At 38.9% G+C, this 19,340-nt stretch overlaps 1 protein-coding gene across 1 annotated transcript in view; it reads left to right on the top strand.

Moving 5' to 3' along the window:
* PRKDC (protein kinase, DNA-activated, catalytic subunit) overlaps positions 1-19,340 on the top strand; it is a 144,042-nt gene that overhangs the window by 60,804 nt on the left and 63,898 nt on the right. The window contains exons 32-41 of the mRNA XM_075213494.1: positions 2,276-2,407; positions 2,542-2,653; positions 6,896-7,023; positions 7,105-7,254; positions 9,748-9,921; positions 10,294-10,392; positions 13,412-13,622; positions 13,718-13,904; positions 16,205-16,414; positions 19,168-19,280. Of these exons, the coding sequence (XP_075069595.1) occupies positions 2,276-2,407; positions 2,542-2,653; positions 6,896-7,023; positions 7,105-7,254; positions 9,748-9,921; positions 10,294-10,392; positions 13,412-13,622; positions 13,718-13,904; positions 16,205-16,414; positions 19,168-19,280 (1,516 nt within the window). The remainder of the gene's footprint in view (positions 1-2,275; positions 2,408-2,541; positions 2,654-6,895; positions 7,024-7,104; positions 7,255-9,747; positions 9,922-10,293; positions 10,393-13,411; positions 13,623-13,717; positions 13,905-16,204; positions 16,415-19,167; positions 19,281-19,340) is intronic.

The following is a 19,340-nucleotide window of genomic DNA, read 5'->3' as shown; positions in this document are numbered from 1 at the left end:
TGTTAAAGAAATATTCAACCCTGCTCACTTTCTGTAATGAGGTTTCGATCCAGTCCATACGGAAAATATGGTAGAGTTTTTGACGGAAAAGTGAAAATGCGGGTTGTTCTTTCTGGGCCCAGACCTGCAGAACGCTCTTCCTCGCTGCCGCCGATATAGCAAGCAATGATTTCCTCCATCCCTTGTCCATCTTAATCTCTGAAGGCAAATTCTGAAGATCGCCCACTCCGGGGACAATGGAACATAATTTATTAAATGAGCGAGTGAGTATCTCCAGATCTGGACCCAGAAACGTCTGATAGGAGGGCATTCCCAGAAACAGTGTGTCAGGTCTGCCTGATAAGCTCCACATTTTGGGCATAAGTGATTGTCCGCCAAGCCAATATGAAAACGTCTGGATGGGGAGAGAAAAGCTCTGTGGAAATTTTTTATAAACATCTCTGAATAAGTCATAGCTGGAATTAGGTGCAACTGTTTTGTCAAAGCTTTTAAAAGAAAGTCTGGGGTCATAGAAGGGAAACGTTGGGCAATACCCGTCTTAGAATTATTATAATCAAGCCGATGGCGTAAGATAGAATAGTGTTGTGAAATAGCTTGATGTACCGGGAACGGCTTAGCCAGAATTAAATCTAGCGGATTGTCCCAATCTATCGGGGAGAATTTATTTAAGACAGTTTTAATATAATTTTGGCATTTAAAATAGGCCAAATTATGAGCTCGAAGGGGGGGGGAGGAAATACAGAAGAGGCTTGGTCATGGGACATGGGTGTCATGTGTAAGCTAATTTTTAGACTTAAATCTGCAAATATGTGTTTGTGAATTAATTCCTAGAAATGGTGTGACATGTCTCAGAGAAGCTGTTTAGATCAACGGGTTTTGTTTATGTTAATCTACCCAGAGAGGGCTGGTAGATAATAGTAGCACCTTGTACCATTTATGGTAGGACGCAAATGTGAAAGCCTTTGAGGATATATCTTTCAAGACAATGAACTCTAACACATGTTTGGGAGCCCCAGACAGGCCGACTGCAGAGACCGGGTTGTATGTTAATGACAGATTCAAGCTGTATAGGGTCACAGGAAAATATCATATCATTTTCTCCAATCTTATACTTGCCAGAGGCATGTATGGTATGCAGATGAAGGGGAACCTATGACATGTTGTGTGGAGGTTAAATCATGTTTGTAAGTCATACTGTTGAAAAGTTATGACAGTGTAAAGAAAACTTGACTTAAACCTGTCTCTACAGCAGATACATAAAACCCTAATTTGCATTCTACAGTCCTGTTGGTTCTGACCTCACAGGAAGGGGGGCTGGGGGCCCTGCAGCTTGGTTTTAAAACTAGTGGAAATGGAAGTCCTGGTTCACTCTTTAGGGAGTCAATTTGATATTGAAGAGGGTCCCATTTTTCCTGCTTCTCCCCAGCACCAGAAACTTGATTATAAGTGAGGTATCAATACTGTGTTTTATCCTTTTTATTTTATAAAAGACGATTGCTTTATACTTGTATGCCTTCTTATTAATTGTTTTATCTTAAGCATTGTGGATGTATTTTCCATATTAAATCACACTTAATAAGTTCAAGTCTCTGTGTTCTTACGAATTCACGCAACAGTTTGGTCAAGACGCTACATAATTGAAACGGGGAGAACATTGTGGTTTATGTGAACTCTGATTAAAGTAAATTGTGTTAGATTAATGCTAGGGAGAACCGAAGGCTTCCTAAATAAGAGTGTCAGCTCTTGTCAGAAAAAACCTTGGTGGTGGCATAGTTAGTACCGCAAAGCTAGTGTGTGGCATAGATAGGGAAGGATTTAATCATTTTAGACAGACCGGGTGGTTGTTTTTTGGTTAACCCTGTGTCACACACGCATCACGCAGGCTCAGGTGAGTGCTGTTTGTGACAATGGGTTTACGAGATACCTTATTGATAACTGGACCGATTGTTGTGATTCCCAATTTTTCCCACATTGTAAAAGGATAGGAAGCCATGCAGTCCTGAAATTCGGGGTTATGTAATAATGGGAGATGCGACGAGGCATGGGGATTTAATCTGAATTGTCTACAGAGTTGTTGCCATAGTTTATAGGTAGTGAAAAGGATTGGGTTATCACTAACCAAATCCGGTAACTTCTGTTTGTGCATGTGAATGAACGCACAAAGGTGTATTTCCGGTATGAAGTTCTGATCAAGTATAGTACAGGTATATGTAGATGTATTATGGATCCAGTCGCAAGTGAACATATTTTAATTCTGTATTGATTTCCTTTTCAGGTTAATATACAATGGTTTTTCTGGGACAGATCCTAATAAAAAAGATAACTCTTTGGGAATTCAGTTACTGGGGTTAGTCGTTGCTAATAACTTGCCTCCATTTGACCCAAAATGTGGAATTGACTCCGATCGGTGAGTTACATCTGCCTTGACCCCTGAAATGAGACACATTCAGAATACTGTAGTTCTAATTGTCACTGTGCAATCTTATCGTCAAAATAATAATATGAAAGTATGGCATCTGTTCACAATCATCTCCTATTTAGGTATTTTCAAGCTCTGGCCAACAATATTGCATTAACAAGATTTAAAGAAGTTTACGCTGCAGCAGCTGAAGTCCTGGGACTTGTCCTCCATTACATTGCTGAAAAGGAGAAAGTAAGTATTTTTGTGATAAGCTGATGTTGGAGGTGTTTATTTTCCTTATTGTGATATTAGGGCTTTTTACATGTGGCCCTTATATTCAGGAGGCTGTACATTAAGCTTTGTGGGCCAAAGTTTTAATCTCAATAGCATTCTTTAATAATGTATATTGTTGAATAGCTAGGTATTCGGACATCAGTATTTTTTTTACACTGCCTAATTCGTTAATGGGAAATCTGATACACCTCAGTGGCTGCGTGAAGCTGCCCTCTGACATTCAAAAGGTCTGCACATTACCCTCAATCTTAGTAATAAGTTTAAACAATACATTTCTTTATTTTCCTATTGAAGGACACCAGGGACATTGGGGTATAAAGTAGTAGGGACAGGAGATCGGTACTTTAAAGGCACTTTAAGAACTCTGTTCACTAGCCCTAACTCCTTCCTCTCTATACCCCACTTTCTGTATAGGAGTCAGTTTAGTTTAAGTGCCCAGCTGTTTAGGGCTGCCCTGTTAATTTTCTTTTGCTTTCTTTAGTTTTTATTTTCATATAATGCTTCTGACTATCCTCCCCCCACCCTCTTCCCCTTTCTCTTGGACTCGCACAAGGCTCTGTCCTTGGCCCTCTGCTCTTCTCTCTCTACACCACCTCTCTTGGTGAATTTTCAATAATTCGGCCTCCAATAACATCTTTATGCTGATGACACACAAATCTGTCTTTCCTCCCCTGACTTCCTTACCAAGGTATCTAGCTGTCTCTCTGCTTTAACTACCTGGATGTCACAGCGCTTTCTGAAACTCAGCATCTCCAAATTCGAGCTCATTATCTTTCCTTCTGCCAATGTTGCTATCCCTCCCAATATCTCCCTCTTGGTTGACAACATCACTCTTTCTCCTGTCACCCAAGCCCCGCTGCCTTGGATTCACCTTTGACTCAGCCCTCAGCTTTACCTCTCATATCCAGTCCCTCACCAAATCCTGCCATTTCTGCCACCGTAACATTATGAAAATCCGTCCCTTTCACTCTCAGGAAGCAACCAAAATCCTGGTCCATTCACTCAGCATTTCTCGTCTCAACTATTGCAACCTCCTTCTCACTAGTCTTCCTCACTCTCGCACTTCTGACCTTCAATCCATACGGAATGCTGAAGCTAGACTCATCTTCCGCTCCCACCACACCTTTTCCGCTTCTCCTCTGTGTAAATCCTTTCATTGGCTCCCTATCAGTTTCAGAATTCAGTTCAAGCTCCTTACCCTCACTTACAAAGTCCTTACCGACACTTCTCCCCCTTACATCTCTGACCTTGTCTCGAGGTACATACCTAACTGTCCACTTCGCTCCGCCTCTGATCTCCGCCTCAATTCACCCCTCATTACCGCCTCATGCTCGCCTCCAAGACTTCTGCTGTGCTGCCTCTAAACTTTGGAACTCCCTAATGGGCTCTCCCCCAACCTTCAGTCGTTCAAACGCTTACTCAAAACTCACCTTTTCAAACTCGCCTATCCTGCCATCTCCTAACTATTATATCCATCACCTCTTCTTCCTCGTCTCCCATTTAAATTTTTTTCTCCCAATTGTTGCTACTGTCACTCACCACCCCTCCCTTTTATAATGTAAGCCATCGCGGGCAGGGTCCTCTCTACCTATTGTCCCACGTTTGTCTACTGTCCCTCGTACATCCTGTCATGTCTTTTGCTGCACTCTATGTGAGTCCCCATAGCGTTACTCACACTCATCTGTGCTTCTGACATGTATTACCTCATCTATTTGTTACTTGCTTCTGTATCTGGCACTACGGAATCTGTGGCGCCTTATAAATAAATAATAATAATATGTTTTACGTGTAAAATGCTCTGATACATTTATATTACAATATATTTAAAACGTTTTAAAATAAACAATAATTTATTGAAAACTTTCCAAAATGCTTTCTGTGTTGTTGCTTGACTACTGTATCAAGAACCACACAAATATCTATACTAGAGTATTGTTCATCATGGTTTTATGATGCCTTAAAGAGTCTGTAACATTCACCATCATGCTCCTGATCCTAATAAGTTTAGTTCTCTCAGAGAGGTGGGTCTCCTAGGGAGTTTGAAAACTTGGAGATATGCGTTTTGTGGTTGGAATCAAAGTAGAAGCTGGACTTGGAAGGTCTTATATTACCAGCAACATTGGGTGGCTGTGGCAGTATATTAAGGTATATAGTATGAGCCTATCTAAAGAGGGGAGTTTCTGTAACCTGTTAACAACCAGTGTAGCAGCATCGAAAGATGGTGTGGCCATGTGTGCCTTTTTTACATGGGAGTTACTGGTTTATGGGGTTTCGTTTACGTCAGTAACTTGCCATCACTGACCAAACCCCTGCTGCTGATGTTTATCCAAACCAGTTACTCCCTAGCTACAACTGCTCATTCAGTTTTAGGAAGTTTTATTTTATCCACATGCAACTAGAGCCATGGAGGCTCAGCATTGTCTCTGTGTTGACACAACTAAGTCTGGGATGGCAAATCTAATCTTTAAATTTCCCCCAAGACTTTAGTTCCAGGCGTATGAGCGTAAATCCCTTTGCAGCAATACTTCTACTACCATTACTGGAGCACACAGGTCTCTATTGTAGTACTTTTCCTCCTGGGACACACAGGAGAAATGCGTCTGTCTAATAAAATCCATCTTGGGTTATCGGAAGAGTCTGTATTCAGCGGATTGAGAGTGCAGCAGCCTGAATATCACAAGGCTCTTCTTGCAAACCTGCCTAGAGCTACTGTGGAAGTTCCTGACTCTGCCCACTCTCTTTTTCCATATTTGTTTTACTTTTAAATATCTTTTTATATTGAACAATATTATTCACAAAGTACAAAAGAAAAACATACAGATCACATAAATGCATTGCAGTACTGTTTACATTATAAGGATACAAATAAACTGTCCGTTATTAGTGTATGCGGCAAACCGTTATCAATATATTAATCTTAGTAGAATTGGTAAGACAGTAATTATATAAACTAAAGATAGTTCTGCAATTAATGTATTAAAAGCTTTATATGAGAGGAGCCACAGTCATTGCATTGTGCTACGCTATGATGGAGACTCAGGCATCGGACCAGATCCATGACCTTCTCCAAGCAGCTAGAGACTATAGGCAGCTAGTGGCCCATCAGTATTCACTGCCAATACTCATCCATTTCGGGACATCCAAGCCCATCTAGCTCCTTAACAAATAACTCCAGAGGTCTGATATTGCACTAGAAAGGAGGTAAGGGAGATTAGAGTTTACCACTGACAAGTGATGAGATCATGGTTACACCTCTATACCTAATACCCTTAGTGTATGAGTTAAATCACTTTGACAAGGGGTTCACCTTGTATCCACTTTAGAGTTGAATCGAGGGTATATACCCTTGACCAACAGGACGGAGGATCATCCGTATTTATTCCCCCATTCCACCTGTTCAAGTTCGCAGCAATGCCATTTCAAATGAAAATTTTCCCAGACTCCGTATTCAGTGAGCAGCACAGCCTAGGACTAAAAGCGGAAAGAGTACAGAGAAATTGGTTTAGCAAGCATGTAATAACGCGGTTTAACACTTTCTACTAGATACTGACTGTTCACTACACCTAACCACTGTTTATATTAATGCTTTCACTTTGTTATGCAGACACGATTGGTACTTGTCCTCACACATGCAGATGTACACCACGTAGATAAGTTAATATGACATACTACTATTCTACCAGGTTCCTACAATGAACATATTATTGGATAATTTTGTCATACAAACTCATAATCTAATCAAGATAAATTTCCTGAGAGAGATGGGATTCCTGGCGATTTCAAAGCTTGGTGAAGGAGGGATTTATGATTTGGCTGAAAGATGGAACGGAGAATAGGAATTTTGATATTCATGTCCATCAGGATTACCAAGAACGAAGAATGTGGACGTTCTTTTATTACCAGTGCATGTTAAGGTATCTGGAATGCGCCTGTGGGGAGTCACCTTGATCTGTTACCTGCTGGAGTTTATGGGCAGCTAAGGGGTACATATTTAGAGGACAAACCTACCCAATGTCAGTGAGAACATTTGAAGATAAATTTCTTGTATTCCAATTATTTAATGTGTTAAATATTTCTGTGCTTGGCATCTGTTTCAGTTACTATTAATTTTAGTATTCAGCAATCTCATTGTGATCTATTATCTTTAAGAAAAAAAAATTCAGTCCTTTTTTCTTTTCTTCTTTTTTTCTTAAATTCAAGGTCACAGAAGGCCCAGTGTTCACTTGTGTGGAGAAAGAATTAAAACGTCATCACACCAGTAATAAAGAAGACAAATTTATTATGTGTTTGAACAAGGTGGTAAAGAACTTCCCCACCTTTGCGCAAAGGTACAACCCTCTCCTATGATTTTAGATTCTATTATTTTGATTCTGTTTTAGTTATATATTTATATCTATTTATATTTGCAGATTTATGAGCATTGTTCTGTACCTACTTCCAAAGCTCCATGGGGTTCTCAAGACCCAATGCCTCGAAATAATAATGTCCAGGGCAGAGGAAATGCCAGATCTCTTTTTTGAGTTAAAAAACAAGGATTTCAAGCAAATTATGAGCAACCGGTGAGAGAAAATCTGTAGTTTTTTTTGTTTATCTGTATATCCAATCTATATGTTATATATGATCAATCCGATATTAATATTATCATTTTATTTAAAAGGTGCCAATGTATTCAACAATGCTATACAATCAAAAAATTGTATTCAGGTACGTTAGTTCCTATCTTAGTGGAGTTGAGTAGTTCACAATCTAGTTTATATAAACAGACAAACATCGGTTACCCTATCAGTATGTCTTTGAAAAGTGGGAGAAAACCCACATGGACATCAAAGATATATATATATAAGATCAATTTAACATAATCTCCCCTACACATGGCACACTTACTCAATACAGATCATTTGTGTCCAATACAGATGTTTAATAATTTAATAATCTTGAATTAAAAATAGAAAACTGAACTATAAATAACCCAAAGGGATGTCCTTAGTAGCCTACCAGAAAGTACGCTGATCAGAGGGATTACATTTTCAACAGTGGGAAATAAAAGTTTTTCCCCTGTAGGAAGCAGATTGCTGAAAGATGAATGACCTCCTCCTCCTCATAACGTCTTTTCTTCTCCTCAGTAGGAGGAGGGCACATGGCTTTTTACCTCACTGCCAACCCTGACTTTGCCATTGCTCAAGTGGACCCTTGGCCTCCTGTTGTGAGAAGGAATCATTCACAGCTGTGGACCCTTACAGCATTACCATTCCTCCCATCCCAGTCACTGCAATGTCCTGCCAGCTTGGTCTGGATGTCAGATGCGCACTCTACCTCTACTATCTGTCAGCCATATGACACAGAGGGCCAAATAGCAGGTGCACTGTAATAACATCAGCTTCTGGGTAGTCACCTTGTCTCCAGTGCTACAATGCCCCGTGCCTATGTCACAGCCTCCCTCCACAGTTGTTCCTGTTGTGTCCAATCTCGATGCTTGCTGCAACAGTGTTTACAGAGGATATAATTGTACCTGTTGACAAGGATTGGCTTCTGAGCTGCCAGAAACTTCCTTTTAAGGGAGGTGATTTATTTTAATCCTCTTGCTCTCCAGCAGGCTTCGGTGATGGCAGTGTAGGCTAAACCCCCTTAAGGTTTGTACAGATTTACGTTTGTCTCCATTTCTTGCTGTAGATATGTCTCATTCTCATAAATCTGTGTCTAAGAGGAGGCCGCCAGCCCCATAACCTTTGTGATCCACAGTTATGTCTGTGCCAAATACCAGGCTAAATCCAGTCCCTCATCCTTTGGACACCAGAATTTGTTATGAGAAGTCCTTAATTCAGTCCATTATGGACCTTTGTTTAGGATGGTGCTGAGAGTCCTTCCCTACAAATTATTTTGTCAACTGTCAAATTTTCAGGACTTAAAACACCAAGTTAACCCCCATGCTTCCTTTTTAGACATTAATCCCTTGGCCAGTTATTAATTATTTTTGTCAAACTAGCTTTTGTTCTAGAATAGGTTGATTTAGACAAACACTTTTGCACATCACAGGCTCTCCCTTTTCCCAAAGAGATTTAGGGGTAAAGTTATCAAGCTGCGGGTTTGAAAAAGTGGAGATTTTGCCTATGGCAACCAGTCTGTTGTCAAATCTGCGGAACAAGGTTTTTTTTTTTTTACAAACTTGTATGTTAATTTTGACATGCATTAATAGTAGGAAAAAAAAGTCTTTGAGGTAATTGAGACTTAACTTGTGGAAAAATAAACTTAATGCAATGTGCTTCCATAATGTGTTGAGATGTGTTGTATGAATGGCGGGGTGATGCACCAAGTTTCAATTTATTATTAATAATAATATTATTATTATTATCATTATTATCATTATTATTATTATTATTATTATCCTTTATTTACAGGGCACCAACAAGGGTCTGAAGCACTGTGCATATTTAACGTTTTCTTCACACATAGGTCATACCTAGTGTTTGAGTAATAACATGGAGACTTATTTAGTAGCCTTTTCATCCTCTTAGGTATTCTATTCGATTTTTGTCTATAATTTTTGACTATGCTCGATGCCCAGGGCTGGAGCTGTCATCTGCAAAAACTTTTTACTCTAGCCATGAGATTGAGGCTGCCAATATTTACTGGCTTTCTGAGGATCTGGTATTAAATATGTTAATATTTCATCCCATTAGGTGTATTTCATATCCTCTTCACCTGGTCTAGTGTCCATTCTCTCTTCACTTTCTCTTTTTTTGTGCCCCACTGTTCTCACGTTAAGGGCTTCCGCCTGTGCCTGTTGTTCAGGCTTTTTACACACACTTTTTATTTTTGTGTGCCCATGCTGTCTATACTAGCCTTTTGTTTGTTTTTTTATTTTTAATTGCGTGACTATTACATAAAAATAGTGCATGCCCTCATAATCCCTGATCTGGTCTCCAAAATGCATCTTTTAGTCAATAAGGGACCTAGATTTATCCAACTTTGTATCAAGCAAGCCTATAATCTTATTTAGTTAGTATCATTGTTGTGTGACAAATCACAAATTGTGGTGTCGTCTTCAATTTCAGAGATGATGAAAGGCAGCTAGTGTGCCTAGATATGATATACAAGATGATACCCAAACTGAAACCTGCTGAGCTACTAGAACTTCTGCCATCTGTAACCGCATTTAGTTCACACAATTTTCCTGTTTGTCGTGAACGTATGTATGAAATTCTCATGTGGATATATGATAATTACAGGTAAAACCCTTGATTTAACATTCATTTAATATTATAATCTGCTTATGAAATTAACATTATAGTGACCATTAAAAGTGCAACACTGCAATATTATGTGCTGTTTTGTTTCCTTAGTAAATGTTTTTTTTTAAGTATGGTGTGATGCGGTAAAAGAGAAGTAAAAATCCTAATACTTGACATTTACATTAGTAGCCCTCACCCTTCTCTTGAGAAGTTGCATATAATGTATTTTGTTGTTCAGATGAATAATGGTTTAAATGAAATAAAATATGCTCTATTGTGGGGTTTTTTTAATCCACAAAAGCACATAACAAATAAAGTGTTAAAGTGCAGGAATTGTAGCATAATTATGATTTACATGTGATCTTTCAGAGACCCAGAGAGCCAGGCAGATAGTGCTTCACAGGATGTTTTAAACATGGCTAAAGAGACATTGCTTGAAGGACTAGTGGATGAAAATGCAGAACTCCAGTAAGTTGTATTTGCATAAACAAAAGAAGTTTGCTTGCTATCGAACACACAGAAAATACTGCATTATATGTAATCATAACGGTTTTGTTATTTAGTAGAATATGTTTCAATGCATCCATATAGGAACTGGTTTAATGAACGTCTTTGTGGTAGTATGTATAATTGAGAGCTGAAGCCAGGTATAGAAGCAACAACTGTGTTAAATGATAGTCACAGGAACATTGGCTCCTCCATAATAAAAAATGGTATAAAAATGCATTCAAACACCATTGTATTAGTTTTCTCATCCATAAAACCCACCACATTCTTCATTTTGGGTTCCTATTGTAGTAAATGATAAAATCATGTTTCAAGTAATCCTGTTAATTCAGATTGAATGATTGTTTGATTTCTGGTAAAATAGCCTATTCAGTTAGGGATACATTGAAACACTGTTTTAAACCCTCTGTATGCAGATCAAATATAATCTGTAGTGGAGGTGCTCGGCCACTGCAAAATTTGTTACATATAATGCATTCTTTTGGAATAGACATGCAATGACAGCTGCTAGTTTTCAAAGATTTAAAATAGGATTAATATAAATTTCCAGTAATTTTCTGCTGCTCTCTTGTTTCTCTACCCTACTCTTGAGAACTATTGAGCTTTTAACCACTCCATTTTTATTCTCCTCTTAGTCATGTTCTGGGATACGGTAACATATTAAAATGCATTATTTGTTGGCAGCTGTATTTAACAGATCTAGATCTGTTTGTCTCAGCTGCCTTGTCTCTGATTGTTCTTCAAGGGAACTCCTCCAGTTTATGTTCCAACTGGAGCCATGCAGTGGCGCTGACACTAGAGCAGATCCTCATTTAAATAGCTCACATTCTGTACTAGAATCAATTTTCTGGAAGATAATTTGATTCCCTTTATTACTCTCCTCCAGCAATTTTTGTTATTATGAATTTCTTCATCTGGGGTAAATTAATACATCTCATTTTGCAGTAGGGGTACACAGATACCCTATCAGATAACAGCTCTCTCACTGAGGAAAGGGGGGTGGGCTATTTCAGGGAAAAGCTGTTTGCTCTGTCTTGATAGGTTAATGGCGAAGTCCCCAGGTTCTGCACTAGATTTCTAGCTTTTGTCATTCATAGAGTGCAGCGTAGTAATGTTCAGATCCCCTTTCCTGGTGCTCTGATTGGGTGTCCAACTCCCTGGAACCTAAGACAATGTGTGCAACACTACTTACCTTATAGGTGTACAGTCATGTCTGAGAAATGCTGGACTAAATTACCTTCTTGACAGCTTATTTTCTACCTTCATGTCCCTGCAGCCTCTGACAGCACCCTCAGAGTGAGAGAAACTCCTGGCCATACCAAGCCAGAGTGGGCCCTGTTACTAGGACACGCCTTAGATCGCTTTTCACCATTCCAAATAATGGTGGGATGCTGGGCATTGCCCAAGCGCATCATATTTTTCCCCCTTTGAACCTGCCGCTGCCTGGACCTTGATCTAATCCATCTCCGAACTTATTAGAAAGTTTAATGGTCTTCAGGCCTCACATTTCCCTAAGCTTAAGCATCCTCCTTCTCTGCTGCTAATGCTCCGAGATAACGTCTTATATAAATCTGTAATAAACACTCCTGCTTAGGAAATTTAATCCAGATAGTGTAAGGAAATGCAGCGCAAGGCAATTATGCAGAACAATTGAAGTCTGAATAAGTGAATATATTACCAATGATAAATTAATAATTTTCAGCAACTTTATTTTGACGGCCTTATCAAAGCAGTACTTTCTGCCTCTAACATTCAGGATTCTAAGGAGACCAGCTTTTTAACAAATTCATGTCAATTGTTCAGTAGTCCAAACATATTCTTGATTGGACATCCATTAAAAAAAAAAAATTATTTAGGCAATGCATACTCAAATATAACCATCATAGCTATTAAAACTCTTCTCAGATCCTGGAGAAAAGCATTGCCCTGGTCATCGAACAATAAATGCTATATGGATCCCACAAATCCCTCTTTGATTTCATACATTTTCCTACCTTCCCCCTGATCCCTGGCCATCAGTTCTCACACTCCAGGGGAGTATAGATTCCTGAACACATATACAGTATACAAGCTCTGTGTTTGTTTCATTTCAGGATCTGAAAGACACATTTGATAACCCTAACACTTTGGCCACAAATTCAGAAGTCTCCATACTGAAACAAACTTAACCAAAAGCTTTGTCTTATTTCTTATATTCCTGCTTCACAGATATCTGACAAGCAGTCTGCTTTATCCCTTCCCAGCTTCACCAGATTTGACTGTACCATCCATTCATCCAGATTTGACTGTACCATTTTCTAAATGTATGGTGGATAAAGGTGGAAGCAAGCTACCATAGATCTGCTATCTATTCCTATTCCACTCTAGCCAGTTACAATTACTGATCTTTAGTCTGTGATTTAGTCATGTTTATTCCTTCCCCTAATGCTTCCTGAAGCAACCTGTGTTGCTCCCACCCAGCCATGTGTATATATAATGCTTTTGTGTGTGTGTCCCTACTGCCATCAGGAGGGGGGGGTGTATGGTGTGAGTGTATAACAAGTTTACTGGGCACCACCCTTTGCATTGAAGAGTGTAGTGACCACAGGAAACATAAGGGTGGTAGGAAAGTTCTACTAGTAGCCTTAAGTAGCTCATGGGATAAGCTCTGCTCTGATGTCAGCCTAAGGGGAGCAGCTGTGGTGACAGGAAAACGCAAAGGTAAGTGTGGGACTGACTCACAGCTCTCTAGAACTCTGTGTATTTGTATTAGCGTTAAGTAACCTGCATGTATTATATGTGATTTTTTTGTTGAGTTTAAGTACTATCTTTTCTTTATAGTGTACTGTCCTTGCTACTGCATTGGATGAGGTCTGCAAGAAATGCATGAAACAACTTTTTTTTTTTTTTTTTTAAATTGATCCACTAAATACAAAATTATTTTAAAAGAATGTCTAATATTTTATATTTTATTTAATTTGATCCCTGTTCTTCATTATAGACTTATTGTCAGGAACTTCTGGAGCTCTGAAACACGATTACCAGCTGGCACAACGGATCGTATGTTAGCTGTGTTGTGTTCTCTATATTCCCCAAAGATCGAAAAGCACTTCCTAAGCCTGGCCACAAACCTGCTGCTTGAGATGACCAGTAGGAGCCCTGATTATATCAGACAAATGTTTGAACATCCACTTTCAGAGTGCAAGTTTCAGGTAAAGTGTACAGTAACGTGCCTACTTTTATTTATTTATATTTATTTGAGATATATGTTTGGTAATAGAGTTTTTTTTTAACTGTTCTCATTTAGGATTACACTGTTGATTCCAGTTGGCGCCACCGCAGCACTGTTCTCACACCCATGTTTGTGGAGACTCAGGCTTCTCAAAGTAGTTACGGGTCTAGAACACAAGGGTCTCTGTCAGAGTTGGAGCCTGGGGAAGCCCAGCTAAGAGCTACACAGCAGAACTATCAGTTCACACCCACACAAAATATTGGTAGGTTTCTGTATATTTTGTACCATATTTCTAGGAATTTACCATACTTTAAATCAAGTTCAAACACTTCCTAGGAACAACAATGTGAAATCATATGTATGAAAATCTGTTCTATAGATGGAAGGCAAAATGTAAAGCATACTGTGCGGTTTCCACAAGCCGCTGGAAATAGATTGTGTATCATCAGAGATAGCGATTGTTACTCTATTTACCTGTGTTATCACTGGTTATATCATGACAATTGCAGATCTTATTTAGACCAGTGTCACAAATGATCTGACATATTAAGATCTTTGCTAAATTTGTAGCACTACAACTTAACATAGTGCAACTCGACCAGGCCATGTTTGTCCCAGGTAGACAAGCAACTAACTGACAAATACCCTAGAAGAGTACTAACTTTATTTTATTTTGTACTAACCATGTTTGTCCTTCGGTTGCTCTTTCTATTGGCTTGGACAAGGTTGACTACAGGGTTATGCTTTTTGGGCTCTTTTATGAGTGGTATCTGAAGTCTGTATGTAAACCCTAGCACCACTTTGCCTCATGCCATTAATGGCACTGGCCTACCCTCACCTGATATTTCGGGTGCCAAAATATGCAAAATAGGTTTTAAGGTCTCAGTATTCGCTGATATCCTTTGTTGTTTGTTTTTGTCCTCTATTGTATCCAATCCTATACAATTTTTGAGTGGATTTGCATACTTAAAATGTGTGATGTTTGAGTGTGGACTCATGTCTAAGCTGTGCATTTTTATAGCATGATTGCAAACTTTCACACTACGGTGGCATGCTGAGAGGAGATAGGAATGCCTCTTGCTTTAAGTGTAATGGTCCTAGATGTATAAACATGGAGATAATGTTAAAAGATGATTACGCCTTATGCAGTGTTTCACACATGGAATCTCTGAGCGGTTTGTTTGCCGAGACTGTTTAACCTACAATGTTGGTAGAATATCAGCCAATATCATTCTTAATGGTCCTGTTCCAGTTTTCAAAATGTGTGAAATATTGCAATATATATTATGTTTAAGCTCCTTGTTTGCCTTTATCAGTCCTCTGTAAAATGTAGAACAAATTAGCTCACATGTCCTTGCTGCAGTGAGATGTGCTCTTGCTGCCAAAGGGAAAGGTACTCCATTATTTGTCTATAAAGTGTGCTGGATGTGTGAGCATGAAAAAAAATACCTTTCCATTGAGATCTAAAATACACATGATTGTCACTGATGAGCTCCAGTGGTTTTGAACAGACTAGTTTGAGTTTTATGATTGGCTTTTCATTTTTTGTTGTTTTCCAAACATTGCAATTATATGCTTGTCTCTTGGAACTTTACCTTCTATTCCATTCACTATTTCCTCCTTTTTATATGTGTATTTGTTTTGTTTTTTTCTGCTTTATGTTTTAGTTGGATATTGCTGATTTGATGTTCCTCGTTTTACTTTATAAATTGGGTTTACTAGTTTAGGTAATTTTCTACACATGAGTCTGTGTACTTAATTCCTGGTGAAGCATTGCTGGATGGTTCATTGCCAACTTGCTCTTTGGGGCGTATTCAGTTGTTAGCGTTAACGCTAAAAAACGAGCGCTCCAAAAATATTACCGTTTATACGGTAATATTGCGCGCGAAAAGCGTTAATACGGTAGTTTACTTGCGAAATTTCAGCTCGCAGCTCAGGGACCAGCGAGCTGAAATTCCGCAAATAATTACCGTATTAACGCTAAGATTTTTTGAGCGCTCGTTTATTAGCGTTACCGCTAACAATTGAATACGCCACTTAGGGGGGTAGTCAATTGTTAGCGAGATCCCCGGAAAAACGACCGCTCAAAATATATTAGCGTTAATACGGTAATATGCGCGTAAATACCGTTAATACGGTAGTTTACTCGCTGAATTTCATCTCGCAGCTCCCATGAAATTCAGCGAGTAATTACAGTATTAACGCTAATATTTTTTGGGGCATATTCAATTGTTGGCGTTATAGCCAAAAATCTTGCGGCGCGTGCACTATTACCGTCGGGGAGCTGCCGGCTGAAATCCAGTTTACCATTACCGTAATACCGGTAATAGTTTTAACACCGCGGGGATATTCAACAATTGAATATGTCCCTTAGAGCGCTAGTTTTCCGGGGATCTTGCTAGCAATTGAATACCGTTATTTTTTTGAGTGCTCCAATAAAAAGTATTGGGGAAAAAATGTGATATCTATTAAATAATACATTCACATGGATGTTTAATAAAACATCTTGAGAGCAACTTTATAGCTAATAATATTCTCTTTCTACTTTATTCATCACGCTAGGTGGCAGAAATTCATTTAACTGGCTGACCGGAAGCAGCATTGACACACTGGCAGATTACAATGTTGACTCTTCCTCTGAGTCCATGTCATCCACATTGTTGTTTACAAGTAAAAGGAGTGAAAAAGCACGTAGAGGGCCATTAAAACCTTTGGGGCCTAATTTTGGAAAACAGAAGCTGGGACTTTCAAGAAATGAATCGGACAGCAAAGGTGAGAGAGCTATAATTTGCTCTTCTGCATTTGTGTTGTGTTAATTCAGCCTACAGACTAAAAATATCCAAATGCAAATTTTATTGACAATGTTTGGTAACCATAATAGTGTTTATTTACAAATTATTGTTAACTTTTACATTGCCCTCTGGTGGCGACATATCAAAAAAAGAACCTGTCTTTAAACTAAGTGTCTGGCTTTGCACTATTCAAATGAGACTAGCATTCCTAATCCAGTTAGAATGGAAAGCCAGACAGCATTTTTTTCGTATTTGTTGACTGATTTTGTTGTAAGTAGGTCATCACTTTCTCATACATTGACATTGGTTCTGAGCCCATTTAATGTACTTTCTAGTTGCTGCTTCAGTATCTCCTGCTTCATCTATGAGTTGGGGTTTGCCAGTTATAAGTGCTTGTGTTATCATGTGTCTCCAAGTGGTGAACCATTTTCAGTTTCAGGCTCTGCCTTTTGGGTTAAGCTGACCCACCAAGATATTTATAAAAGCCAATGATTGTGGTAGCGACAAATCTGTGCCAAAAGCTTGCTCTACCATGTCCCATGTAGTCTGTTGGCTGGTAAAGACCAAATGCAAAGAGGAGGTAAATTCTCAAGTATCTCTGTAATGCATGGATCGCAAACTTTCTCAGTTCGAGGCACCCTTAGGGTTCCCATAATTTTTTCAAGGCACCGTTAAGCCAAAATAATTACCAAGTAGTGCCCAGTCTTGCTTACCACCAGTCCTGGCTGCGGCACCCCTGTGTGATTGCCTTGGCACCCCAGGGAGCCCTGGCGCACAGTTTGGGAACCAGTGCTGTAACGCATTTAGTGTTACTTCCTCATTCCCCTAAAGCCCTCCACATTTAACAATAACACCTGCACCGCACCCATGTTACCTAGCACTTACCCTCCCTTTCTCCCTTTGTGCAGGTTTCCAGGTAGCTGTAAGTAATAGTATCCATCCTAACCAATAGCCTAAGATGTCCTGACTTCTTGACTATTAGTTCTGTGTTGGTGAAAATTAGCACTTACAAAATGTGTGTATGTTGCACAAAAATGCAATTTTGCAGTGACCAAACCACATAATTGAAAGCTCCACTGGGACAGGGACCATTGTGAATTAAATATTATCTGTAAAACTCTGTGGAATATGTAGGATCTATATAAATAGCTGTTAATAAGAAATAGATAACAAAGAAAAAAATGCACATATCTTTACACCTCTGTTCAGACCCATTTTGTTGATGGTTTTGTGCTGGATTGGTTTTGCCCATACATTATAGATTATTTTTTGGGGACATCTGGGTGTTTCTTTTATTAACATATTGAAATATATAGCATTTTAATTTACCTTGATTAGCTGGGGAGGGGGGGATAGGTTTTCTATGTCTTTTTCCCATGTTATATTTTAAGCAATTCCAATTGTATCAAATCTGGATCTCCTGATGATAATGATTCTAAATAGGTGTAATCTTAATCATGGTTTAGGGCAGGGGGGTCCAACCTTTTAGCTTCCCTGGGCCACATTGGAAGACGACGAGTTGGTTTGGGCCGCACATAAAATACACTAACACTAATGATAGCTGATCATCCAAAAAACCATAGAAAACATAGTTAACATATATATATGAGAAAAAAAGTATATATATATATATATATATATATATATATATATATATATATATATATATATATATATATATATATATATACACACACACACATATATACATATATATAACTTTTTTTTCAAATCCCCCTATACTTACCTTTCAATCGCCCTGTTCAAAAAATCCTCTCTAGTTATTATACTATAATCACTTTTTGTATTGTTTCGATGCAATATCAATAAAGTGCATTTAAGCCAGGCATTGTATATCAGGGTGCCCTGACCAGGCCTGCGGTACCTGACATATACATCACTGTGACCCCAAATTGTGACCTGTTTTGCTAATTACACCACTATGTTAGTTAAGAGATAACAAATTATAATAAGCCAAAGAGAATAATATATAATGCCCCATTAGTATTACAAGTAGAAGTATGTAGCAGGGAGATAAGGTCCTTGATGCTCCAGGACCAGGTGACTTTTATTCACTGGTCAGCGTCCCTTGAAATAATGAAAAAATCTTGCCTTATAATAGGCTTCTTCCCCTGTCCTCTTCTCTTCTTTTCTCCAATTCTGTGCTGCTGATTGTTCTTCTCGCGCGGGTGACTCCTCTGTGCTGCGCTCCGCAATGGATGTTGGGCGTGATGACATCACGCCCGGCATTCACTGCGAGCGCCGCACGGAGGAAGAGACAAGGAAGGGAGCCGCAGTACCAGCTGACGTGACCGCAAGGTAAGTATTTTCTTTTCTTTTTTTTGCAGGATTTTTTTTTTTACAATAACAGCGCTGCCCCCTTGCCACAACCAAAACTCCTGCTGGGCCACATTTACAAGCGTGCTGGGCCGCATGTGGCCCGCGGGCCGTGGGTTGGACAAGCCTGGTTTAGAGGAGTCATAAACAGGGATATGTTTTAACTTTATTGTCCATATTGATGATACAGATGCAGGCAGTTACATTTAACTAAGACTGTATAATTTGCAGCATTTAGATAACTACAGCATAAAAAGTTGTTTATGTTGGGTATATTATTTTGCTACATATTTCAATATCTGTTGGTTTTATTTGCAATTTAATCTTTTTGATAAGCATATAAATATACGGTATTATTGTATATATTAACCTTTTTGTTAATATGTTGTGATCAAGACGCAGAAGAAAGATCAGCAATCTTGAGATTGCGAAGGCGTTTCTTGAAAGACCAAGAGAAGCTAAGTATCATTTATGCAAGAAAGGGAGTGGCGGAACAGAAAAGAGAAAAGGTTGGTTTTGTCCTATTAAACGCATATGGTTACTGATTCCCTTGCTTTACTGTACAAAGT

The sequence above is a fragment of the Mixophyes fleayi genome, chromosome 5 (assembly GCF_038048845.1).
Source record: "Mixophyes fleayi isolate aMixFle1 chromosome 5, aMixFle1.hap1, whole genome shotgun sequence".
Lineage (NCBI taxonomy): Eukaryota > Metazoa > Chordata > Amphibia > Anura > Limnodynastidae > Mixophyes > Mixophyes fleayi.
This window is presented reverse-complemented; position numbering and strand designations above follow the sequence as displayed.